This window comes from Coccidioides posadasii, chromosome 4 (genome assembly GCF_018416015.2).
Source record: "Coccidioides posadasii str. Silveira chromosome 4, complete sequence".
In the NCBI taxonomy this organism is placed as follows: Eukaryota; Fungi; Ascomycota; class Eurotiomycetes; order Onygenales; family Onygenaceae; genus Coccidioides; species Coccidioides posadasii.
In genome coordinates, this window is record NC_089410.1 from 2,413,111 (window position 1) to 2,436,886 (window position 23,776).

The following is a 23,776-nucleotide window of genomic DNA, read 5'->3' on the forward strand; positions in this document are numbered from 1 at the left end:
GCCAATAGGGCAGTTCACCGAATCAGATAAGGAGTGACACAAGTACATCAATGTTTGTATCCATAAGTACGCACAAATGTGGACCAAGTTGTGACTAGTGTGATTCGTGACATCCTCGCCCCCGTGGCCAGAGAGGTGTAACGTTGAATGTTCACGAAATCTGAAAGGTAAATATTTATCGGGGCTAGCTCGCGTCCTCCATAGTACCTTGAGGTCACTTCCGGGGGCCAAGTAAACCCGCAACCCGCACTGAAATACCCCCAGTGCCTGCTTAATCCGTTCCCAGTGAAATCAAAAATGTGTATGTACTTCAAAAAATTTTGAAACCGAAGCCATGCCTTATCATTCGATTGATCAATTACTGTTGACAATAAAATGCTACTAACACCCATATCGGACGAAAAGAGTGCTATACTTCTGATTATTTCGAATGTGTCCGACCCTTTGTCCTGCAGCCAACAGGGCAAGAATGAAACGCGCCTTGAGAGTCAAAATATTGTAGGAAAGTATGGCTAGCAAGAAGTCCAAATGATACAAGGAGTGCCATAATCCATATCCAGGTAAAGAAACCACGGAAACAACGCCGAACGAACCCCAGCCCATGAAGCGGAATGATGTTAATCAAACGTCAATGTATTTTTTATCTGACACATTGACCATCAGTAATGTGTGGCCCCCATAGGAAGCATCAAGTACCAGACATTATTTCCAGGGGGCCACTTGTTGCTGGTTGCGAACCAGGAAATGACGAGGCATTGTTAACATGCGCAGGTATCGCGGTCGTTGTCGAGATGGATGTTGATCGGGTCCGTGAAATCGCCATTGAATTCTTCTGATTCCTCTTGCGTAAGAGCAACCTTTGCAATAACTATACTCCACATTAGCAAATAAAACATCAGCAAAAATGGAATTCACACAAACCTTCGAATGCTTGCTCTACATTAATAGCTTCTTTGGCGCTCGTCTCGAAATATGGAATGTTTCCCTTAGATTGACAATACGTTGACGCTCGTTTGGTGGATATCATCCGTTTGGACTCGTCAACATCGACTTTGTTTCCAAGCACAACCTGGGACTCCGTTAGCCGATCTGCCAGACCTGTCAATATTTGAACCACTTACGAATGGGAAGCTCTCAGGGTCCCTGGGACAAGCCTGGATAAGAAACTCATCCCGCCAACTATCAAGGTTCTCGAAACTCTTGGAATTGTTGACATCGTATACCAACACGCAGCAATCTGCTCCTCGATAAAAGGCGACACCTAGTGACTGGAATCTTTCTTGTCCGGCAGTGTCCCAAAGCTGAAATTTAGTTAGTAGAGGCAGGAGCGGCTTCAGGCTGGCAGAGAGGATACCTGCATAGTTACCAATCGATCGTCAACTAGAACTTCCTTCGTCAGGTAGTCCGCGCCGATGGTAGCTTTGTAACTAGCACTATATTTCTTGTTTACCTATTCAACAACAGAGTATAAGTATCACCCAGGCCGCTGTGCGATACGGAAAGCTACCGACATATTGGTTCATAAGACTAGTTTTGCCGACACCGCTATCTCCGAGGATGATCACCTAAAATATGGAGAAGCATTAGCGAAAATACGAATAACAACCAGTTACAGAGGGTATACTAACCTTCAGAAGGACCTTCTTCCGCGTTGCCATGACTGTAATGAAAGTATGAGTGGACGAGAATGAGGTTTGACTGCCACTCTGGTGGGCGGCTTGGGGACGGGAATCGTTTTATGGACACCGATGTTCTGGAGATACAGGTCAAGAAAGGTGGACCGCAATACAATATAGCAACATATAGTGTTCAGGTGGAAATATGATAGTTCAGGCAATAAAAGAGGAGCCACTTGCGACTGCAAAGGTGGTTGGTGGATGCGGAGGTGGATGGTCAGATGGAGAGAGCTTTGGGGGAGTTAACTTGTGAGGTGACCGCTGACCAGGTCTCACCATGCATCATCGTTGCCAAGACATGCCAACCAGCGCCAGCCATCACCCTCTCCAAAACGACAAAATATTAGGTTGACAATATCTTCACAAAGAGGAATTGACTGCAGACCTTGGAGGACAGAGCAGTTCTATTTATGATCCACCCATGTAGTAAATAGGGCTCATGCCTCCGCTCACCCACTCCAAACCTCTCCAGGAGCACCCAATGCCCAGGTGACCTTTCAAGACTTCGATCCCATACCAGGGTAGTCGAAGATCATTGACCTACCGCGTTGTTTTCTTGTTGTTGACCTTCAAGAGAGAGAGACAGATAAACGCCATTAATTACGATGTCCAATTGGAGGGAAGAGTACTATACCGCCCTTGGAGTCCGCGATGAGCGGGAAAAAGCGAATGAGTCGCTCTATGATGCCTGTATGATAATTACTCCAGGCTGGGGTTCTATGTGAGTCTCTTTCAAAGAAGATTCGCTCACACCAGTCCCTAGATACCCGCCTTGCCGACCGCACCAGCAAACTAGAAACTGCCAATTCTCTCCCTCCCACTCCTACGATCCCAAATCCGCCGCAATCCCCCTCCACAGCCACTCCTAAGAAACTAGGCAGGCGTGACACACCTCCTATACAGCCTCCAAGTGTTCCCGATGCTTTGGCTGCCGCGCGCAAGGACCTTGCTGAGGCGCAACGTTCGCGCACAGAGCTCCTAGTCCGATTAAAAAGGACGACAGAGGACCTGGAAAACGCAAAGAAGAAGGCCACTGTCGATAACAAGAAGATTTTGGATCTATCAGTGGAACGAACACAGTTGCAGCAGCGGCTCAGGGATAGAGACGAAGAACTTCGAGGAAAGGCGAAGCTATTGGATGTAAGATGTCCCCTTCGCCCTTTTTTGTGTCCGCGCAGAGGGCTTCCTTCAGACTTTCTCTCTGACTATTCAACTCCTTTGGGCGGAAATATTAGGATGTCCAAGATGAACTCGTATCACTTAATTTGCAATTTAATATGTCAGAAGACCGAGCAAAAAAGTTGGAAAAGGAGAATAAAGAACTAATCGACCGGTGGATGGCGAGAATGGGCCTGGAAGCCGAAGCCATGAATAAAGCGTCGAAATTCTCATGAATATCCTTAAGACGATTGAATGTCATGATGAGTATCATGCAATATACTAGCGTTATATTCCTAATGACTCTATGGAAATAAATTGCATTAGTCGATCACAGCATCATACATTCGCTGTAGCAGGGATTTCCACCCTCATCCTCAGCAGCGATAGCAACATGAAGCGGTGATCCGGGTATCTCATAATAATGTCGTCTAATTAATTACATATCCCAGGTCATCCATTTAGCCAAAACCAATTTAATACCCTCAAAGAGAGATCCAACCTTGCTCAATCCAAGCCTGTAAAACACATCTAGCCGGGTGTAATAGGGTATCCCTCGCTCTATACACATATATCCAAAAGAAAGTTGAAAAAGGAGGAACGAGTACTATAATGCAAACTAGAAAAGCCACCAACAAACATGATCAGCCAAAAAACACTTGTTCTTTCACGTCGATGACTCTAAAAAGGCTTTCAGTCGGGAACTATCCTTGGTTGCAATAAAATATGTTCCTGCGGCATTGGTCCAGCTGACACTGTCAGACCAGTACTGCTTTTGCTTGACCGAAAGCAGATTAATAGGCGAATTCAAATTCCTAGATTGTATCCGATGTCCTGCAGGAACAAAGGACTTGAGCGATACAATCTGGCAGCCTTCTTTCATATCGAGGAAGTAGTTTACCAATTTGTGGTTTAATTCTGGGGTGAAGGCTTGGTTGTTGATAAGAACCACGTCGGCCTTCTGGAGAATTTTGCCAACGCTATCAACTTCGAGAAAATCACCTCTTTTCAGGTGTGTCTGGCCAGGTTGCAGACCCCACAGACGGCAACGGGTTTTGAATTCCTTTTCTTGGAGTTCTGCCAGGTCACAGGCGTTTTGCATCATCTCACAGCCCCAGCTCTCACACCCGATTTCCAAAGCTGCCTGAAGAACGACATTTCCAACTCCCGACCCTAAGTCGACGAATACTTGATCTGACTTCAAACGGGTTTCGGCGAAAATCTTTGAGACAAGCCGCGGCAATAATTCACCATAAACGTTGTCAGAGCCGTTCTCATATTGGCGCAGAGAATCTACTCGAGGCGAAACCGTCCGCGAATACACCTGTGTCAAGATCCTCTCGACTAATGGAAGCGCCAACGCGTGTTTAGAATCCAAATGTCTAGAAATCGATCCGTCCTGGTGAAGTCTTTGGATGGTTTCATTGTAGCTTTTGACTCCATCTAAAAAGTCCGTTAAAGACGTATTGCTCAACGCACGACGCAAGCGTCGTAGCAGACCATTCGATTCGTCTTCAAAAAACGCTAGGTGTTCTTCGGGAATGTAGTTCTGCGAGACAATTTCTAACAGCTGGACAATATCGTCAAGGGGTTTGAATCCATCGTTGTCACGAGGCACTACCAGCTGATATCTGCAAAATTTCAAGTTTAGAAAACCAGATACAAGTGAAACACATGCCAACTCTAGTTAAACCAACCTCTCTTTCTGTGGAGCTCCAGGATATTGTAACTCCACAATGATTGGACCATCCTCGATCCCGAAGGCATTATTAAAACCTAGAGATTTTTTAGACGAAATAACATCTGCAGCATGTATCATATCAAATGCGGCTTCATCGGAAAATGCATCTGTATCCCGAACGCGACGGTGTAAATCCGGCTCAACGCTGGAGCTAACCCTTGCCCTCTTGGTTATCCGAAGGTCTAGAGACACATCCGTATCGCTCTCCTCGCTACTACCGAAAAGAGTTGGCTCAATAGTGTTCCTTTTGCGCGAAGGCGGCCTCGATCTCGGTTGAGGATGACGTGCAGGCTTGCTTGCGGAGCTTGCGGATCTGCGGGCTGCAACGGGTTTTGAGACAGTATCTAGACGCGGTTGCGGCTTCGCAATCGAGGATAAGGACAAGGAGGATACCACTTTAGATGGTTTGCGCTCTACTTTGCGAATCTGGACCTTTTGCGCCTGGATTGCCCCAACACCTTTCTTCTGGAGATGATCAAAGAAGCTCATTTCTAAAGCCGGACAGTTCTAAGCCAAACGAGGGTAAGCAGAGACAATATAAAAAGTACAAAAAAGAATGGAGATGAATTAACAAGATAAGAAATGATGAAAAAGGAATGTATGTAGGTGAATCCAAAAAAGACGAAGGCAGAAAATTGCTGATAATCCTCACTAGATGAGAAGGAAACGCTCGAGCCGCAAAAACTGCGGCGCAGATGAGCCAAGACCTCTAGCGCCAAAGCCCCAGTCCCGGTGCCAAGACAACGTGGGTACTCCGAACAAACGAACTTGGTATGTAGGACATGCGCCAGTGCACCATCAGCCACCCCTGGATTGAAGCTAAAAATATTCTTTATCATTCTGGGAAAAACTTAGAATGTCCAAGGATACCAAAACCAAAGGGAATAATTATAGAACATTGTCTTAAGCAGAACATTAAAGGGTATCAAGGCCTGCTATTTAAAAGGTAGCCCATCATTCTAAAAATGCCACGCAGCTCGCCCATGTAGATACATCTTGTTTCCGAAGAATACGGAGAGTCGCCAGCGTCATCAGGAGACCATTGAACACGCCACAACCAATACGGAGTACGTAGATAGCGTCCATATATCCCAATAGCAATGCAAAAATATGGGATGAGGGGGAAAGAATTTTTTGCCATATCGCAATGCCGAAAAAATACATGCGCGCAGTAGATCGAGTGTTCCTTGAGCGAGGAACTGACGGGGCTGATATGAAAGCTTCGCCGACAAGGTGCGGAGTAGAGAGTATGGTTCATCGCATTTCCAGGGAAGAGTCTGGAACATCTGAACTAGAGGGTTGACAGCGCGGCGCTCCGAGAGCTCTTGTCAACACAAATTTCAACGAGCCGAGCCATTTCCCAAGGGCAGCTTCGTCGAGGGCGCAAAACCTATACCTAGTGTCTTCGGTGATAATTTGGAAGCAGAACACTTTGGATCGGGAAATCGGGTCGATATCGGCGGCATCGATCACCTCGTCAATGGAAATTATCTTAATTGCCGAATACTCCTGTTCATTCTTATAGAATGCTAGTTTGCCCACCCGAAGAACAACCCAAAACTTTTTCCACTGCCGAACCCATTTCTTGTTTCTGAGATACAAGAGATATCCATTGAATATCACACGCTCCGGGTGAATATTTGTTGATTCAAATTCACTATTTAAAGGGCTATGGCTGTCAATTGATGGTTGGACGTCGGCATGGCCTGTTGGCGATATTGCTGAATGACGCGTCTTTGGCCTCCGAGGAGCTGTGGAGTAATTCGAGGACGACGTCATGCCGTTGCCGGGCACCTCAAGGAAATTTGATCTTCCGGATGCTGTGGTGCAATGTGGCGAGGCCAAAGTGTCGTCGCCTTTGTATACCTCATTGTCCGACATCTCCCATCCACTCTCGTCCCCGTCCATGGCTGGTGATCCTCTTCCCACGAACGTGATCCGATGTTAAGAATATATTAGGGTAATTTGACAGGGTATTCAAAGTGAATTTAACGCGTTCAGCTCGGAAACCCAGTTTGCGATGGCGCCTGAAATCCGTATCTGTTCTTAGGCGGAGATATTTCCTAGCTGGTTTGGGGGCCTTGATCCAGGGGCTTTTTATGTGCCGTGGTAAAAGCAGCTAACTATCAAATTTGTTATAAGGAGTCAAGCTTCGTTCGTGACAACCATAACCATCTTGAAGATATTTTGAAGGTTTGGGGTATGGTTATATTAAAGAACAAAGACGTAGTACTCTGTGAAGAGAAATTAATATTTACTTCGTAGCTAGTATGGAGTAGTTGAGCTATGTATTAACTTGTTAAGGGTCATAACCAGCTGCTTCAAAATTTGTCACCACCAACTAACCACGCATTTCATTCAACCTGGGTTGGTATCTCCTTGTACCTGTAAATTCACCAAAGCATGCATGTATGTACATACATGCATACAATTGACGAGTACAGGCACTCCATAATTTATCAAACTGCCAAGTATTTAGTTTTAGCAGTCCGAAGATTTTAAACCAAGATCTGAAGTGTTCTTAGAAGCTAGTGAAAGACACTAGGTACCTATTATCCTGTTTACTGGCATTGATACGATCTCTCTCCTTAACTGACGCGACTACCAAATCTAGACTGGTCAACAGGGTGGCTGGTTAGTTGTATTTCGTATGTTATTATTTTCCAGTGTTGAGAGTAGTTTCCACAACCATCAGTACATAGCAATTTCATCTTCATGGCTAAACATTATAAGGTTGTGAGAAATATCATCAAACATGGAATCCAATCTGAACACTCATATTGCGCCCATCTTGCAATACATATTCCCCAAAAACAGTACCCTCAGTCTCGGACGGGTCTAAGAACTTGGGTATTCAAACATTACGCCACTCTCCCTCATAATGTGATGTGTACAGAGCCTTGCAATACTCCCAGTATTCTGGGTACCAACCAGCATGGGCCCAATCAATGAGAGCAATAATACGCGGGGGACGTGTTGGCGAGATTAAAATGTTACCATGATGCAAGTCCACATGAGTCAGCTTGATGGTTCCATTGTCTGGCAAGTAGTCACGATAGGGGTCCCGATATTTGCGTGATTCAGGAAGCCAGTGCTGAGGCAGTGAAGAGAACCAGTCGTTGAATTTTCTCACATTTTTAAAAGGTCCCTTCCAGGACATAGTTTCAAATACATAGTCATGTAAATGTTGACGAGCGATGGATCCTACAATTATCAGCACAATAGTTTCATGAAATAGTGCAAGACATGCATACCAATAAATGGATCCTTTGGATCTTGTTCAACCTGGCGGTGAGGAAACGATCACCTGAAGCTGATCACAGATTGAGGCCTTCTCAGGTTCACTTAGAGAATCCCATCGATCATGCAATGTGTCTCCTCAAATAAGCTCCATGTATATAAAATACACAGCCGTTGTGAACTTTCCAGCCATACACCTCTGGGACAGGTATCTTGTCACAGAAGGTCTTTCGAATCATGCGTAGGCATAGGGCTTCTTCAATCTCCACAGCTGAACCAAACTTGACAAGAAGGTTGATCAAACTTAACCGGGGCGGGCCGTGGATCAGTTTTGAAGTCTTTTGAGAGGGCGATGACTTCTATGGGAGTGGGCAACCCCCCTTTTTTGGCCTGCCTTGGTCGCGAAAAAGGAGGAGTCTAGAAAATTTACCTCCTTCTGGGCCGGGTCGGGCTTCGGTAGGGGTTGAATTCGTAGTTTAGCGGGCATGTTGATCAAGTTTGTCAATGATTCTTGTGGAATACTAGAGTTGAGGGAATCGAGGGAAGTATGCAGTTAACGTGCAGATGTGTTGTTTGAGTGGAGGATGGGGAGCTACAGGTTCATCCGTACGGCAGGGAACACGGCGCTTTAGCACTGACATACTCTGTAGTTGACCAGTGAATTTCACCAGTAATTAATAATAGTCCACTCATCTCACTGAATATATCCTACAAGCCTTACAATAACCATCTCTCTATTTCTGTTTTCAAAATCAACGGCCATGAGTGAAGAGATAGCAGGAAACAGTTGGATTCATTCAGCTCTGTCCTCTGTAACCTGACAACACTAAAATCCACCTCTCTGCATACGAAACATCTTGGCTCCAGCTCATCTTCGGAGAATTCACAATTCCGCCATAATTGCCAATGCGGTAATGCCTAATTGACGATAAGCTCCAGAGAGCAACCAGTAATAAACTCCGGGGACCATCGAAGGAGATGCAAACCATACAAGATAGAGCATAACATGTGAGTTTACCACTGATCATTGCATGAGCATGATGAAGGTATCTAATTCACATCAGTTCTCCAGCAGCCGGGCGGTCACCATTGGAGATGCCATACTTCTCCCTGAGGCATTTGTCTCGGCAAGGAATCTTGGTATATCGCTGTCTTCCTCCAGCTTCCAGACAGCAAGCTGGTCTCCGCTCTCAAGCAGTTTTCATGCAACTCGTTGGCCACCTCGGGGGCTATGAATAGGACAACCACACGCCAATCTTACACATGCCCCTTTGTCGACCGTTATCTGACTATGACATTAGAAATAACAGACGACGATTACTGCTTGCTTGCCAAGTCGCATTCTTGAGTCTCAGCTCCCCAGCTCTTCTCAACTCAAAAACGAAGTTCCCTTGGCCCTGAACCTGCCATCAAAAATTGCCCGATCCGAATTTCCGACATAAGCCGGAATTAGGGTTGCTGCCGACGGGCCGGTTTTATAGAGTAATTATGGAGAGAGTGGGTGGGTTGCCGTCAGTTGTCTGGGTACGGATGACTCCGTATTGAAATATTGAGTGCTCACGAGTGTGTAGGTCCGCCGCAAATCTACAGCCTTCTACGTGAGGTTAAATGCTGATGCTGTGATTGCAAAGGAAGATATGAAGTGAACATTCAAATCCACTGCATGGAGTATGTCCGTATTGAATTTGGAAAAGAGCACACTCAAAAGCGAAGGAGTCTGCTTGTCGTGAGCGGTATACATCCTGCCATCATCCTGCCAAATTCATGTGGGCCGTAGAATGGAGGATGCTCAGTTAGTTCCAAGTTGGGATGGTCGAGTGTTGATATTGATGTTGCAGGTCCCGGTTACCAGTAATCCGTTTGTTGCCCAAGAACCAAGGTATTCCATGTTTGCTCTGTTTGCGTCCATCAAGCCCCCAACAAAGCCCACTAAAAGAGCTTACGCGTTTTTGCTTAGCTATCCCACTCTTTCGCCTGCTGATCCGACTCTAATAAAACTGCGCTTCAGTCGCTGGCTGGAAAAAATGATGGAATGCAGGGTGAGTTTATTATGCAGCTAAATAACACAAATACGGGCGTTGTTGAGAATTCAGGAGGCCTTCGTCGCACAGTAAAGTAATCCAGTATCAATCTCAAGGAGGAAGAGTATCTGTACTCTGTACGGAGTAGAACAGAGGAAATAACTCGTGTTGAGAAAGGAAGACAGGAAGTCAGAACCTTGGTCAAAATTTTGAATGGCAAATTCTAGACTCTTTGGTTGGCCGAGATTTGATATCTGCGACCGGGGGGAGGGTTTCTGTTGGCGGACTTTCGTCCCTTGTGGTTAGAATCAGTCTTGGCACTGTTTCTCCTGTGAAGGTTCATCTGCAAGAAAGCCGACGAGGAGAAAAAAAGCCTCAGACCTCCCGTCTTTTCGCCGGAATCAACCAATATCACCTTTCTCGGTCTTGTTTCTGATCCATGATCATTGCTGGGCAATCTGTTTTCCTTTCGGTGGTCGGATTTCGGTCCATTGGATGACTGTCGTCCCCAGTGATCCTGGCAGAGCAAGAGGTTTCCCCAGATCGAGCCTTTCGACTGTGAAAGCGAAGCCGATTTTCACTCCCTAGTCGCTCGTTACGCCTAACGCCCTGCCAACCTCACCCTTCTACGACGATTTTGGTCCTCTCTGTGGCCCAGGTCCCCAATCTGTCGCTTTTATCGTGGCTCTGCAACAAGCGACACTACGTTCTCCCATAAAGGGGCCCCCGGCCGCCGCGATCCACCTTCCTTGACTAACGAGGATTAAAGGATACAACAATCACGTCACTTCGATGGGCATCATACATCGACTCGCAAAGCGAGTATCATACTTGCCCGTGGCGGCATCCCTCGACAATGCTCTGAGCGAGAAGGGGACCATAATACCACGTTTTGCTTTCTTCAGACGGCGGATACGTTTAAGAAGAAACTCCGCCATCTCAATTCCCTTAGGATTTGTTTTATTATTTCCATGTATTGTAATTGTTCTTATTGTTCTTCTCATCGTCACCCATCCCTCTTCCTCGGGTGGGATCCTCGTGCCAGCTGGCACTCCTCCGACGATAAGGTGGGTTTCCTTCCCGGTTACGCTTCCCACGCCCTTTGCAGTGCATCGCAGTTGACCTGGGCGTTCAAATCTATAGAAAAATCAGCGAGAAGTATGACAAAGTATTCGCAACCGGCTGCCTCGAACTTGATACCTCGACCCCCAGGGCCAACGCAGCTTTTGTCGTCTTGGCCCGAAATAAGGAGATAGATGGCGTGATACAATCCATGAAATCGATCGAGAGGCATTTCAATCGATTCTACAATTATCCTTATGTGTTCTTAAACGACGGCGATTTCGATGAGGATTTCAAATCCACAGTGAGAAATTATACCGGTGCTTCGGTCGAATTCGGTAAAATCGACTCGACCATGTGGGGTTATCCCGACTGGATAGATCATGAAGTGGCAAAGGAAGGAATCCGCAAACAAGGTGATGCAGCTATCATGTATGGCGGATTGGAGAGTTACCACCACATGTGCCGCTTTTATTCAGGGTAAGCTTCGCATCGGTCAGTGCCAAGTGAAGGTCGCTGACAGCAAAATCCAGGTTCTTCTATAAGCATCCTCTGCTCATGAACTATGAGTGGTACTGGCGCCTGGAACCCGATATCAAATATTTCTGTGACATTACCTAGTATGATCTCCTTTCCCTCCTACCTCTCAGAGATGCTAATTAGGTTCACAGTGATCCCTTCCTTAAGATGATCGAGCACAACAAAACTTACGGCTTTACCATTGCTGTTAAGGAGCTCCGAGAGACCGTACCGAATATTTTCCGCTATGCATCTGCCTACAAGCGAATGAATAATTTGACATCTAAAGGACTCTGGGAAATGTTCTTGGAAGAGCCAGTGGAAACCCAACAAAAGCCAAAGGAGGGAAAACCTGGTGAAAATCCGCTACCAGATGAACTCCTACAAACAACACCCGGCGATAGCGGCACCCCGGAGGTTAGTCCCGAGGCCATGGAGGGCGAAGAGTACAACATGTGCCATTTCTGGAGTAACTTTGAAATTGCTCGACTTGACTGGTTCCGTAGTAAAGAGTACGAAGATTTCTTTACGATGATGGACCGCAGCGGAGGTTTCTGGATGGAAAGGGTAAGCAGAGATGTGCCACCTTTCCCACTTCTAAATCTTGCTAACTGTCATTAGTGGGGTGATGCTCCCATACATTCTCTTGCTGCCGGTGCGCTCTTGTCACCTAGCGACATCCATTACTTCAGAGATTTCGGATACCGACATACAACGATTCAGCACTGTCCAGCAAATGCTCCAGCCCGCCAGCGCGATCGTATTCCGTGGTTGGAAATGACGACTGAAGACGAAAAGAAGCGTCAAGAAGAGGACGAGTATTGGGACACTCCAGATCCTCCAAAGGAAAATGGGGTCGGCTGCAGATGCAGATGTGATACTGACATCGTTGATGTCGAAGGCAAGCAAGGTAGCTGCTTGGCCGAATGGGTTAAAGTAGCCGGAGGATGGGCATCTCCTTAACGACTCGATTCAGCGCGCATTTCCGTACGTTTTCATTAGCGCTCCTCCGTATGGTCCTCGAAAGTTGTTACAGAGCGTTCAATACCTATACCTCTATCTGGCACTTCGAAGCCTTATATTCAGTTTATTCCTGCATTTCCTGTTGGCCATGGGATAATCGGAAACACGGCGTTTCACGGGGGATAATTCATCGACCTTCTCAATTCAAAAACAACACTATACTTCCGAATTTTTACGGTGCCTAATTACGCTTCTATTCTTTTGGATGAACATAAAATCCACTTTTCTTCATAACTCTGTTTTAACGCCCTCCATTCCTGTCCACAGATATGCGTCGTGCTTGAGCGTTATCGGTATAGGCTTTCCCAAAAAGATATGCCATACCCAAACAACAACGGTTAATCCAACCAACGTTGCGCTATCAAGCTTCGGTGTCACCAAAGTGAATCACAGAGGCAAATTGCTTGTGACAAGATGCACCTTTTATGTTTTTTCCTATTCGTACATCCATGCCCCATCTCCATCCGCAGTGGTCGTCTAGTTACACTACATCCAGATGCTGGAATGATTCGAAAATCCTTGCTGAAGGCATGTACAACATCCTGCTTATGAAATAACTTTGTACCGTGTAGACCATCCTATTCCATTTACATTTATAATATTCTTCTCACCCTCTTTACCTTTTTCGGTGTATACATAGGATGGTTTGACTCTTTTTTTCCTTTTTCGATTCATGTGTTCTTCTGCAGCATGTTTATATTCAGGGAGAAAGGTCCGAGCGGACTCTAGGCTTCTGTTAACCTGCTATTTCTGCTTACGAGGTAAGGTACATGTCTTTCGTGGGTTGATGGAGAAGCTGCTCAGACGATGAGCTCTCACTACTTGCCCATTGTCTAATATTGCAAATGGACCATCAGGCGAAAATCTTCATCAAACAAAAGATATGTCTGGCATTTGACATTTAACATAAGTGATTGGTAAACTCTGGAAAACGAATATCAGCTCCACATGATGGAAGCTTTATACTCGTCCCTCCATATGCGCTCTCAATGTCAACATTGTTGAGGTTGGAGATAATTTCCAAACAAGCCTGGACCAAAAAGGGCTAGAGTCATGATATCATCCGTGCCCATACAGCCCGCCTTTGAAAGAGTGGAACATGCTTTCAGGGACATTTTCCATCGACAATTTACTCCATATTCTGTATCTTTTCCGGCTGAATGCGGTACTCTGCTATTGATAACCCATTGCTCGTACTCCAGGGAATCAAGTAAATATCCGATGGTGCTTTGATGAGCTGAAATCGCATAGCGCGGGCTGAAGTTGCATTTTGTGGGAGATTTGCCAGCGCCATTGGTTGATGAGCCTTAAGCAGCGGTTCTGCCTAAGTATTGACGCGAAGCTTAACCAACCCAGTATCCGACCCCACCTGTGAACTCGACTCGCCCATCAACTGAGGTCGTGCCAGCTCATCGTTTCAACCCTCAGCTTCGGTATTCAAGGAGCTCGGGCAGATGTGATGACCTTCTAAGAACGCTACTTCATATGCGTTGCCAGACAAGGGGCTGCTGCGGCGTGCCAACAAACTAATCGGCATCCAGATCATTGATTCGAAACCCCACTCTTTCGAAATACAGCTCCGCCTGCCCCCCGTACCCAATCTAGATCAGGAGTAACGACCGACCGCTTCAACGCACTATACCTCTTGCTTTCTACCGGTGCCTTTCTCCCTTCCTCGTGACAAAGGTCTACTCAACCTTTCTTTTCTGCATCTTCCAGGGGCTGCGGTGCCCCGACCTAAACTTGACGCCGCCGCCGTCAAGCTTATACCTCTTGTAGGAGTACCTATGACCTCAACCTCTTGAACTTCCAGCAGACGAGTGAATGATAGCTAATGCCCTGCTTCCAGATGTAATTTGAAGGGCTTGCTCTCCTTCAACAAACCCCATCGCCTCTCTATCGAACGGCACTCTCATCGTCGTCCTCGCCAGACACTTGAATCCGACAATACGATGACGTCAGCACCCTCTAATCGACCCGCAAGCTCCCTGAGCGAGAGCTGGGCCACGCTCAGCAATTCAGACGCGCATTCCGAAGATGAGTGGCGTTCGGAGCATACAGATAATATGTCCCTAGTCGGCCATAGTGTCGCGGACGATGTTGCAAGTCTCGGCAGCCGGGATCTGGAGAGTGATATCGACAGCGAGGACACCGAGAGTCACTGCTCTGAATCCCGGCCTTTCCTACCACCTATCTATCGCGAGGCTGAAAATAACTTTGAAAATGAACACAAAATGCAAGCTAGTTTTATGTCGATGTCTGAATCAATTGTATTCGATGAACCGGATTATTGGCCATCTACGGAAGTTGTGGAATTGAAGCACACCGTCCAGGTACTTGATAAAGCCGACGCTCTGCGTTTCGGCGTTCCGTTCGATATCGGGCAGGGAGACCTTGCCATCTCCGTTCAGCAATCAGTTTCCAAAAAAGCCATTGATGTGGAAAAGCCATTCCGAGTGCTTTACATTGGGAATCCAATGTTCAAGTCTAACGTTCTGGACAAACTTGGAGACGTACTAGTTACTAGCCCTAAGAATAGTGTGTACGCTGGCTCTGCAAATTCATCGCGGTTCCATGTTGTCCCAGCTTCTTTTGGCCCAGATGCCACCCCAAATTATGCCGAATTACTCCCCATCCACGTTCAGCTTGTCGTGGAGGAAGCCGTTTCCGCCGAGGCGTTAGCTGGCCCGAGAAATGCTGACAGTATTGGCCTTTCTTTCAAGGACAGAGAGCCGGTCATATCCACAAGGACAGACTCTGGCTTTCAGTTAATTTCTGCTTCGAGTTGGGTTGCGCCAGATATTACCATTTTCTTCGTGAGAGAAACTGAAGATATCTCAACATATGCCACGCGCAATCTCGCCTTCACGTTCATGGAAAGGCATAACATACCTGCAATGGTGATCTCCGAATCTCCGCTTTGGGGTGGCCATGATTCTTCAATCTCTATTGATCCGCGAACCCTGCATATCTGCCTAGAATCGCGCGATCCAGGCACTGGCAGCTCCAAGGTCGTGGGTAGATATCCCATAGACCTAGTCACTTTTGAGAATATTTCACCCGCGCAACTTAATCGAAACTTGGCGTCCCTTGCCGGAATTCACCCCAAGGAACAAGCGAAGCTAGTCTCTCTTCGGCGATATACGAACCAAGACGGGAGAATGTCTGACATTGCGAAATATGGGACAGGCTCAAATTGTTATCATCTCTTGAAAGATGGGTGCAATTTAAGAACCATGAATGGCCACATCCTAGGGTTGATTATTGGGATTGCTATGATATGTCTCTGCTGCACTGGATTAGGAACACTACTCTTTGCTTTATTTAAGTATTTTGCCGGATTCGCCAATGTCTCTGTTTCCATTGCACATGGAAAGATTTCGGCCGGCTCCCACACGACACTAATTCCAAGCACTAAATCGAATTCAATGGGAACATCACTGCTACCGAAATCGAATGCGGTGGTTCTCTCCAGTTGCGCGAAAGACAAGTCTCTGAGTGTCAATGATGATATCCTGAAATTGACCCACTCGAAACCAAATAACACGGACAAGTTTCAGGTATATGTCGTGGGTGATTGCCATGTGATCATCAAAGTACCAACTCGCATATCATCGATGAGAAAGGTTCCAAAATTCGAAGTCAAAATCACAAAGGCGGATACAAAATTGGATTTCCATCTTTCAAAGCTTTTCGATAATGTATATACATTACGACTGGCCAGAGAGGATGCCCACGGGGTTATGAACGTCACAATCTCAGCGAAAGCGAAGCCGCTTGTAGAACAAATCACCGAGGTCGACTTCGGTACTCCATGGCTTAAAATAGCAAGCTGGAAGAAGGCAGCTCAATCTCTTTCGTATCAGCTAAGGAACGACTTGACTGCTGCTCAGGCCGGGATTTCCGAGGCGTATTATCGAGTCTTCTTTGACCTGCAGTCCGTGAGCGACACTTTCAGAGCAGAAAGCGGCTTTGGTCCTCAAGCCTCAATCAAGCAAATCCTTAAGGCGGCATGCGAGACTGTGAGCAAGGCAAAACGGTATTCTGAAGAGATCCAAAAAGAGTCATCAGAGCTGATGAAGGAGTCTTCACGGCTCTTACGAGAGCAAGCGCAGATCATTGCCAAAGAAACCACAGAGATTGCCCACGGGATGTTTTCGAAAGTGCAGCAGCACGCAAAGCGAGCGCGCCAGTCAGCACTGAATGTGGATCTCACGCAGCTAAAGCGCACAGCCGAAAGAGCTACCAAGTCGCAGTCCCTGGCTGCAGCGCAGAAGCAGGCGTTCCATTTGGCTCGAGATGCTCGACTTGGATGGAGAAAGCCGAAAAGGTCTTGTAATGGAAAATCATGTTCTGCCAAAGGGATTAAGCAAAGGTAGAGTCTACTATATTCTCTTCTCCTGTGTTTGCTCTTTTCCTCTTCGCATTCTTGTTGATATTTGTTTTCGTGTATGAAACATCTCAAGGACAGGAGGTGTTTGGTTTGCAGGTTTGGCGCAAATATGCCAATCATGATAATTATTTCTCCAAGGAAGTGTAGTTATTAGTTCACCCTTCTCCTTGGTAGAAATGCCTCTTATTTTCTCGCATATCAGCCGCCTTGACATTCAAGGTGAATCAAGGAATTGATCAGGAATCATGGTGGTGGGAATTTCTTGTATCTTGTGCTCTGTATGCAGACTGAATTAATATCTCATCGGGAATTGACACTTTAAGACCATTCCAGAGGTGAAAGAAAGGGAGTTCTCCATGTTTGAAGAGCGTGAGAAGAATATATCCCAAACAATCGTGTGGAGCTTGTCTTGCAAGATTGGGCGCTAACTAGTGCACCACCATTATCAGCCCACATTTTCTCCCCTTGACCTTTAATGCCAAACAACCCGATCATCAAGTAATAGAGGTCTTGCTATCTAGATCCCTTTACCCCAGATAGTCTCCCATTTACATTGCCCTTTTCTACATTTTCTTTGCCCTCAACAACACATAGCACCGCTCACGATGTCTGACACCGAGACAAAACCCGACCCCACCACCACTGCCCCTCCCGAAGAGAAGAAGGAAGAGGTCCCTGCCACCACAGAACCTGAGGCCGAAACCAAGCAAGGAGAGACCACAGACAAACCTGCTGCTGAGCAGGAGGCGAAGCCTGTCACCTCTGACAGTGTGTTCTCGATGTTTGGTGGGGGTCCCAAGAAGGAAAAGAAAGAAGAAGCCGAGGATGATCAAGCCGAACCATCTGGATCTTCAAAGAAGAAGGAGAGCGAAGAAGCTGTAAGCGGCTGCTCAGCTTTGTGGGATTTTGCCGTCTTTGATAGGAGATTGTTTCTCCGACCGCGGAATCATTTTCTATTTCCTTTTATTTTTTTGCTTTTATTTTTTTTTTTTTTTGCTTTTCTTCTTTGCCTCCCCGCGGCCGATCTCTGCGGTGCTGCTTATCACATTCATTTTCATAAACCTTTTTGCCATTGCGAGGAATATATTTCCAAAGGCTAATAGAAACTGCAATGCTATAGGATGTTGAAGCCGAGCCTGATGTCGATTTCGAGCCCGTTTATCGCCTGACTGAGAAGGTTGAGATCAAGACAAATGAGGAGCTCGAGGAACAAGTTTTCAAGATGCGTGCGAAGCTTTTCAAGTTTGATACCGACTCTAGAGAGTGGAAAGAGCGTGGAACCGGCGATGTGAGACTGTTGAAGCACAAGGAGAACCACAAGACTCGCTTGGTTATGCGAAGAGATAAGACTCACAAAGTTTGCGCGAACCACTACAGTACGTTCCTTTCCTTCTTTGCGGATTGGAACCAGGAAGGATGATATACTGACAATATGCTCGGTCTAGTCGTCCCTGATATGAAGTTGTCTCCAAACGTTGGAAGTGATCGAAGCTGGGTGTGGAATGCTGCCGCGGACGTCAGCGAAGGTGAACCCGAGGCGCAGACTTTGGCCATTCGTTTTGCCAATAGTGAAAGTGAGTTGATAGTTTTACTTAAAGAGGGAAAAAAGTGGATAGACTGAGGCTAACGATACCGGTCTGTAGACGCCAATCTCTTCAAGGAGGCATTCGAGAAAGCTCAGGAGGAAAACGAAAAACTTTTCAACAAACAGTAAACGTACATGATTCTCTCCTGAAGTCGACCAGGAACGGTTGCCCGCCATGGCGAAACCCACAGAGATGAGATAGCTCCCACAGTGATCTACACTAATTTGCTCCATCCCCGTCCCTACGCCCAGATCTATTGAAAACAAACTCATCCCGATGCACTTACCCCATCCCCTTTGAGTTCCCTATTGCGACCATCGAGCTCTGTGGCTATTTTCTATCAAACCCCCGTTTGGCTCCAGGGAGAGCGGTTCGGATCGATGGTGAATACCAGATGATGAGTACTACGAATAGCTCCCCGGTCCTGGGCCCTCCGCCCTTATTTTGAAGGGAAAAAGAAAAAAAAAAAAAAAAAACCAGTAGTACATAGAGCACTCAGTTGATAGCAGCCCAATATCAAGTGAATTTTGACAAGTATTGAATTTTATTTTGTATGGTTTGTTGTTTGATGTTGAAGACGTTTGCTGGACAGCTCCGCATTCTCATAGTAAACTATTTAACTCTGCTTGGAGAGTGGGTTGCTGATAACCACCCCAAAGTCGCATCCCACTCTAGATGGCGGGCGGCAACTCTCCTCTTACAATGAAATGAGACGAAACCCATATCATCCATCTCATCTCATCTCTTAATCTCTCAATCAGCACTCTGTCTAGAGATCTCTATTCCTCCCTCTGACATTGTCTGTGTACAATCACCCAGAGAACTTACCTGGCCAACAACGGCGTTCCCCGCAACACAACTTCGCGACCACCAACACTTCTACAAGTGTTCCAGAAACAGTCAATAACACAACCAGGAAGGATGCCTGATGTAAGCTTCCGGAGCCCTCTGGACCTCATGTTGCACTCTTGCAAAAACAGCTTCTTTCATCATCGCGTCACCATCCCTTCACACTCAACCTCTGTCGCACCTATCACGCAGCTCTTCAGGTGAACGCCAATACTAATGCCGAGACACACTCAGGTCAAACGCACTGTCAAGCTCATTACGGAGCAGGCCCCGACGTATGTATTCTTATCTCCCTGTTGTTGTCGACCTGTGTTGCTGGAACTCGTCCACCGCCGTGCATGCGGTTTTTACCCCGCCCCGCGGTTGCCCCTTTCGAAACGGAATGAGAGAATATGTACCACATAAATCTTGCTCTATATACATGGATGCTGCTGCTGTGCTGCTAAGCTATGTCTGAAAAGGAGTACTGTGCGTTGGGACCCGTGCTGATTGGGTATATCATGAGATAGGGAGAAATCCTCTGAATTTGACGGCTTGCCGGTCCGTCGGTGGTCCGTTGAAGTTTATCTCCTGAACGAGCATGGAGAACAGGTTCCTGCGACGCTTTTTAGTGAAGTGACTTATACTCTTCACCCGAGTTTCGAAGACAGAGCTGTCCAAAGTGAGTTGCGCGTCTAATTCATGCTTTTTGGTACCCTAAATTACCGGAAGACACGCGTGACATTTATATTGTATTGTAAGGGCTGGGCCCCTGCTAACTAGTTCTCTTCTGTTGCCAGCTTTCAAGGCTCCGCCTTTCAGAATTGAAGAAGAGGGATGGGGAGAGTTTGACATGTCCATTCGGCTTCTTGCGCCGGACAAGGAACATGTTATCGCTCATGACTTGAACTTCCAACAGAATAGATACGAGTCGAAGCACGTTCTTGTGAGTTATATTCTTTATATTCGATGCCACTGTTTCCGATATCTGGTCCCTTGGTCTCTAACAGTCGGATATCAGACGTTTAAGAACCCTAAGCCGGCTGTCCTCGCTGCCCTACGCGAATTTGGTCCCGTCCCAGGAGATGAAAATGGTCTGAAGTCGAAGCGTGGCCAGGATGATAACTCAAAGAAAAAGAAACGCGTCGATAAGAATGTATGCCTTGATTGAAGCCTCTGTGGTATTGCAGTCAGATTTGGTGCTTCTGTCACTAACTATTATCTCTAGATTGATATGGAGAGGCTTGCCGATGGTTTACAGAAGCTTGGAGAGGATGATCTTCTTCAAGTTGTTCAGATGGTTCATGATCATAAGTCACCAGATTCATATACAAAGAATGATATTGAACGTAAGTATTATGCTTCAATATAACATCTATGCCTTACTAATTTCTACTGCACATATAGAGGGTGAATTCCATGTCGACCTGTATACCCTGCCCGACAGCCTTATCAAGATGCTCTGGGATTTCTCTCAGGAAAAGGGAGTTGTGTGAGCGAATAAGCTTGCACCCCCTATTTTAAATTAATATGCTAAAATCGAAATTCATTGGGAGATAACCAGCATTGTTAAATATGGAGAAAGGAACCAAAAGCTGGAGAAGAGAAAAAGAAAAGGGAAAAAAAGTCCTGCAATTGCGTGTGCTGAAAATACAGATGTAAAATAGGCCATATCTCTTTGCTTCCGCCCACATCTTCGTGTCCTCTGCTGCCATTGGCCCCGCATATGGTCTTTCCTTTTACTCATAGCCTTGAGTTATTTTTCTCTCATCTTTTGGTCTGATTTTGCCACGGAGTACATTGGCGACAAGGTTCCACTTTCGTGTAATTCTGGCGATACATTCACTGATGGCATGAGATATTCTGGGTTGGGTCTCTTAATAATTGAATGGCATATGAAAGCACCGTTTAACCTTTTTCTTTCCTCTAATGCTACTCATTGTTTCAACCTTTACCCTACAAGCACATTTTTAACTATGTCACTATCAGTTGTGCCTACGGTTGGCAAAGCTTTGCCCAGGTACTCAAAGATGGGTGTGAACACAAGAGCATTGATCTTTGCTTGCAATTATAAGGAGTTATACTTTATACAGGTGTAGCATACAAGGATGCAGAATCTATTATATCCATGTCATATACATACACTCCCAAGACAGAGAGGACATCAGCGAAGGTTAGATGACTTTTTGTCAAGCACAGCCATTAGGTAACTAAACATTAAGAGTGAAACTTCTGCAAAACATCCCAGTTAAATTCACCCTAGAGGTGGTTTAAGTAATATATTGGGCGTGGTGTGCAGGTTTCTATATCAGCATAGGCCGAATCGCATCCACTAGTATTAGCACACTCGAGACGGTGTGTTGCAAAAGTGCATATTTTCACAGCAGAAGCTCTGATTATTTAGATTGGCGTGCATTTACCTAAAGAGGAGCAGTCAGAATGATATTGCGGTTGGATTGGGGGTCCCTCAAATCGTAATGACATGAAACATACCACATTTGTTGCACTTCATTGGGGGTTTGGTTCCGGGTTTGCCCTTTTCAGGCTCTCCCTTTCCAGGTTCATTCTTTCCGGGCTCAAGTCCAGGAAGGGGCTTGCAGTACTTCGGGCATTGAATTGGGAAATCCAGGAGAGGGATCTCGAAGATTGGGGTCCGATCGACTTCCCAGACTCCAAGGTCCAGCTGCAGACTGGCACCGGCAGCGAGAGTTACACCAGTCTTAACATTGCTATCTGGGCACCAACCTCCCTCCTCTGAATTGTTTGGAAAATGTCAAGTTAGCCGGGAAACCAGAATAAACAAAATCCAGACATGGAAGAGTCAATAAACTTACTGAGACCAGCAGTAAGGTTGAGATCAATTGGGATGCCAAACTTAACGCCAGCTTCGATGCCAGCACCGCCAAGAATTTCAAAGCCCCAAGTAATCTTGGATTCAGGGACAGTGGTGGTATCAAGGTCAATGTATCCATTGTTAAAGGTGACGTCCGACTTCGCCTCGATCTTGTCCAAGCCTACGACGCCGGACTTGCCATCGCCGATAAGGACGAGGGTCATTTTGCCGCCATTTGGAAGTTTGGCGGTGCATCCGAAGTTAACAGTGGCGCTGCCAGTGAACTTGACGTCGCCGTGGATCAACAAGCCAACCTTAGCACCAATGGACAGGATACCGGGGATCTCGATTCCGGTAAATGGAATAACCTTTTCGAAAATGGTCTGAGAGTACTTAATCTCCTTCTTGACATTCACCAAGTCGAGTTCGAATTCAGCAGCGGTACTGAAATCCTTTGGCTCAATTTCGAGTTTCAATTCAGTAGTGAGGTAGTTTTCAACCTAGAAAATATGAGAATAGTCCACTGCCATATAAGAAAGCATCATTACCTTCAGAGTTCCAGTAGTAAGGAAAGTTCCCTGCACGTAGCAGTTCTGACAGCTGAGCTCAATCTCGGCAGGGGATCTAGGAACATCATATCAGTGTCGTGCTTCAAGCATTCACGGGTGACACGTACCCAGGGCCCTTGTACAAAGTAACTTCAGTGTTTGGTTTGAAGATATTGATGGGAATGTTGACTGGCAGGCAAATATCGCCATCACCATCGACCACGTCAATTATATCCTTGATTCCGCCCTTGAAGCCAGCATCAAGGCCATCCTTGAATTTTTCAATAGCTTCGCCAATCCATCCAATGACACCCTTTGCCTGGAGAGAGAAGAGAGCCTGCGTGGACATCTTATAATGACCAAAGTCAATGTCGAAGGCGCCGGCAAATTGCTTCCAGGCGACCGCCTTGGCCTTGAGAGTAATACAAAGTTTTCCGGCATCGTTAATCACGTCAGTAATCCTAAAATAGAAATCAATATCGATACATAGATTATAGGCTGGTCGTCCTGAATTTTACCTGTACGCCTGGCGTTGTCCTTCGGGACCGCAACTAGCATGATTGGCAATCATCAGGAATTCTGCATCAGTTTTGGCGTTGATATAGTCCCACGACGTTATGGCAAATTCATAAGCAGCCTTCGATTTGAAAGTAAGGGACATTTCTCCATCGTCCCCCTTGCAGTCAACAGCAGAGGTCAAGTCTTCAAAAGTTTCCATCATGACGATAGGGAGGTTATCAGCCGCATGAAGCGTCATATTTGCCAGAAAGAGTTTGCCGGAACCTTAAAAAATCAGCGAGTAGGTCATAATTAACAATTGACAAGCGCAGTGTCATACCGGCGAGGCCACCAAAAAGCATGTTAGCATTTTGCACTGGCTTAAAGCAAGAAAAGTCGGGCAAGGTGCGCTCGTTGAGGTTGTCTTGTGGTTCGAGGTCTGAGAGTTTGATAGGTCGTAAGAAATTGGGAGTCGAAGCTTCAATGAAGGCTTCTCCCTTCGGGGCGGCCACTGGGCCTGGAAAAGGAACGGCGGCAGTGGCAGCAGCCAACGCTGCCACAATAGTGGAAAAGAACGATGAGCGCATTTTCATACAGCAATCCTGCTGTAAAAACGAATGACTACTTTGAAAAAAATAAACGAATGACTT

At 46.2% G+C, this 23,776-nt stretch overlaps 10 protein-coding genes across 10 annotated transcripts; 5 read left to right on the forward strand and 5 right to left on the reverse strand.

Annotated features, from left to right (window-relative positions):
- Window positions 1–325: 325 nt before the first annotated feature.
- On the reverse strand, window positions 326–1,892 carry D8B26_007627 (uncharacterized protein). Its single transcript, XM_003067135.2, has 6 exons — window positions 1,629–1,892; window positions 1,512–1,565; window positions 1,355–1,450; window positions 1,122–1,301; window positions 922–1,069; window positions 326–868 (listed from the first exon to the last, which is right to left on the reverse strand). The coding sequence occupies exons 1-6, from the start codon at window positions 1,656–1,658 to the stop codon at window positions 759–761; spliced, it is 618 nt and encodes a 205-aa protein (XP_003067181.1). The 5' UTR covers window positions 1,659–1,892; the 3' UTR covers window positions 326–758.
- A 151-nt stretch (window positions 1,893–2,043) lies between these two features.
- D8B26_007628 (uncharacterized protein) lies at window positions 2,044–3,646 on the forward strand. The gene is made up of 3 exons (XM_003067136.2): window positions 2,044–2,366; window positions 2,440–2,816; window positions 2,912–3,646. Exons 1-3 carry the CDS (start codon window positions 2,282–2,284, stop codon window positions 3,068–3,070), a joined length of 621 nt encoding a protein of 206 aa, XP_003067182.2. The 5' UTR covers window positions 2,044–2,281; the 3' UTR covers window positions 3,071–3,646.
- On the reverse strand, window positions 3,502–5,136 carry DOT1 (Nucleosomal histone H3-Lys79 methylase; the record flags this gene model as incomplete). Its single annotated transcript, XM_003067137.2, has 2 exons — window positions 4,532–5,136; window positions 3,502–4,465 (listed from the first exon to the last, which is right to left on the reverse strand). The coding sequence occupies exons 1-2, from the start codon at window positions 5,062–5,064 to the stop codon at window positions 3,502–3,504; spliced, it is 1,497 nt and encodes a 498-aa protein (XP_003067183.2). The 5' UTR covers window positions 5,065–5,136.
- Window positions 5,137–5,829: 693 nt separating this feature from the next.
- On the reverse strand, window positions 5,830–6,483 carry D8B26_007630 (uncharacterized protein; the record flags this gene model as incomplete). Its single annotated transcript, XM_003067138.2, has 1 exon — window positions 5,830–6,483. One exon carries the CDS (start codon window positions 6,481–6,483, stop codon window positions 5,830–5,832), a length of 654 nt encoding a protein of 217 aa, XP_003067184.2.
- A 946-nt stretch (window positions 6,484–7,429) lies between these two features.
- Window positions 7,430–8,302, reverse strand: D8B26_007631 (uncharacterized protein; the record flags this gene model as incomplete). Its single annotated transcript, XM_066125593.1, has 4 exons — window positions 7,430–7,779; window positions 7,830–7,860; window positions 7,983–8,174; window positions 8,246–8,302. 4 exons carry the CDS (start codon window positions 8,300–8,302, stop codon window positions 7,430–7,432), a joined length of 630 nt encoding a protein of 209 aa, XP_065981677.1.
- A 1,946-nt stretch (window positions 8,303–10,248) lies between these two features.
- KTR5 (alpha-1,2-mannosyltransferase (Kre5)) lies at window positions 10,249–13,305 on the forward strand. The gene is made up of 5 exons (XM_003067139.2): window positions 10,249–10,903; window positions 10,980–11,378; window positions 11,432–11,518; window positions 11,570–11,984; window positions 12,039–13,305. The coding sequence occupies exons 1-5, from the start codon at window positions 10,629–10,631 to the stop codon at window positions 12,378–12,380; spliced, it is 1,518 nt and encodes a 505-aa protein (XP_003067185.1). The 5' UTR covers window positions 10,249–10,628; the 3' UTR covers window positions 12,381–13,305.
- A 1,011-nt stretch (window positions 13,306–14,316) lies between these two features.
- D8B26_007633 (uncharacterized protein) lies at window positions 14,317–16,869 on the forward strand. Its single transcript, XM_003067140.2, has one exon. The coding sequence runs from the start codon at window positions 14,393–14,395 to the stop codon at window positions 16,817–16,819; it is 2,427 nt and encodes an 808-aa protein (XP_003067186.2). The 5' UTR covers window positions 14,317–14,392; the 3' UTR covers window positions 16,820–16,869.
- Window positions 16,870–17,308: 439 nt separating this feature from the next.
- On the forward strand, window positions 17,309–18,956 carry D8B26_007634 (uncharacterized protein). Its single transcript, XM_003067141.2, has 4 exons — window positions 17,309–17,711; window positions 17,954–18,209; window positions 18,279–18,407; window positions 18,477–18,956. Exons 1-4 carry the CDS (start codon window positions 17,439–17,441, stop codon window positions 18,545–18,547), a joined length of 729 nt encoding a protein of 242 aa, XP_003067187.1. The 5' UTR covers window positions 17,309–17,438; the 3' UTR covers window positions 18,548–18,956.
- Window positions 18,957–19,095: 139 nt separating this feature from the next.
- Window positions 19,096–21,172, forward strand: D8B26_007635 (uncharacterized protein). Its single transcript, XM_003067142.2, has 7 exons — window positions 19,096–19,349; window positions 19,503–19,543; window positions 19,778–19,929; window positions 20,048–20,193; window positions 20,269–20,403; window positions 20,476–20,596; window positions 20,655–21,172. Exons 1-7 carry the CDS (start codon window positions 19,341–19,343, stop codon window positions 20,741–20,743), a joined length of 693 nt encoding a protein of 230 aa, XP_003067188.1. The 5' UTR covers window positions 19,096–19,340; the 3' UTR covers window positions 20,744–21,172.
- Window positions 21,173–21,647: 475 nt separating this feature from the next.
- Window positions 21,648–23,713, reverse strand: D8B26_007636 (uncharacterized protein; the record flags this gene model as incomplete). Its single annotated transcript, XM_003067143.2, has 7 exons — window positions 21,648–21,667; window positions 21,741–22,001; window positions 22,082–22,580; window positions 22,629–22,704; window positions 22,757–23,089; window positions 23,147–23,411; window positions 23,467–23,713. The coding sequence occupies 7 exons, from the start codon at window positions 23,711–23,713 to the stop codon at window positions 21,648–21,650; spliced, it is 1,701 nt and encodes a 566-aa protein (XP_003067189.2).
- Window positions 23,714–23,776: the final 63 nt, after the last annotated feature.

What these genes read in the sequence shown, in the direction of transcription:
- D8B26_007627 (XM_003067135.2), bottom strand. Translation starts at nt 1,658, where the DNA reads ATGGCAACGCGGAAGAAGGTCCTTCTGAAG. An exon ending in GGAAGAAGGTCCTTCTGAAG is followed by an intron (nt 1,566 to 1,628) that starts GTTAGTATACCC and finishes TCCATATTTTAG; the next exon opens with GTGATCATCCTCGGAGATAG. An exon ending in ATCGATTGGTAACTATGCAG is followed by an intron (nt 1,302 to 1,354) that starts GTATCCTCTCTG and finishes ACTAAATTTCAG; the next exon opens with CTTTGGGACACTGCCGGACA.
- D8B26_007628 (XM_003067136.2), top strand. Translation starts at nt 2,282, where the DNA reads ATGTCCAATTGGAGGGAAGAGTACTATACCGCCCTTGGAGTCCGCGAT. An exon ending in TGAGTCGCTCTATGATGCCT is followed by an intron (nt 2,367 to 2,439) that starts GTATGATAATTA and finishes ACCAGTCCCTAG; the next exon opens with ATACCCGCCTTGCCGACCGC. An exon ending in GAAAGGCGAAGCTATTGGAT is followed by an intron (nt 2,817 to 2,911) that starts GTAAGATGTCCC and finishes CGGAAATATTAG; the next exon opens with GATGTCCAAGATGAACTCGT.
- KTR5 (XM_003067139.2), top strand. Translation starts at nt 10,629, where the DNA reads ATGGGCATCATACATCGACTCGCAAAGCGAGTATCATACTTGCCCGTG. An exon ending in TATTTCTGTGACATTACCTA is followed by an intron (nt 11,519 to 11,569) that starts GTATGATCTCCT and finishes TTAGGTTCACAG; the next exon opens with TGATCCCTTCCTTAAGATGA. An exon ending in GAGGTTTCTGGATGGAAAGG is followed by an intron (nt 11,985 to 12,038) that starts GTAAGCAGAGAT and finishes AACTGTCATTAG; the next exon opens with TGGGGTGATGCTCCCATACA.
- D8B26_007633 (XM_003067140.2), top strand. Translation starts at nt 14,393, where the DNA reads ATGACGTCAGCACCCTCTAATCGACCCGCAAGCTCCCTGAGCGAGAGC.
- D8B26_007634 (XM_003067141.2), top strand. Translation starts at nt 17,439, where the DNA reads ATGTCTGACACCGAGACAAAACCCGACCCCACCACCACTGCCCCTCCC. An exon ending in AGTTTGCGCGAACCACTACA is followed by an intron (nt 18,210 to 18,278) that starts GTACGTTCCTTT and finishes TGCTCGGTCTAG; the next exon opens with TCGTCCCTGATATGAAGTTG. An exon ending in TCGTTTTGCCAATAGTGAAA is followed by an intron (nt 18,408 to 18,476) that starts GTGAGTTGATAG and finishes ACCGGTCTGTAG; the next exon opens with ACGCCAATCTCTTCAAGGAG.
- D8B26_007635 (XM_003067142.2), top strand. An exon ending in ATTACGGAGCAGGCCCCGAC is followed by an intron (nt 19,544 to 19,777) that starts GTATGTATTCTT and finishes ATCATGAGATAG; the next exon opens with GGAGAAATCCTCTGAATTTG. An exon ending in ACGAGTCGAAGCACGTTCTT is followed by an intron (nt 20,194 to 20,268) that starts GTGAGTTATATT and finishes GTCGGATATCAG; the next exon opens with ACGTTTAAGAACCCTAAGCC.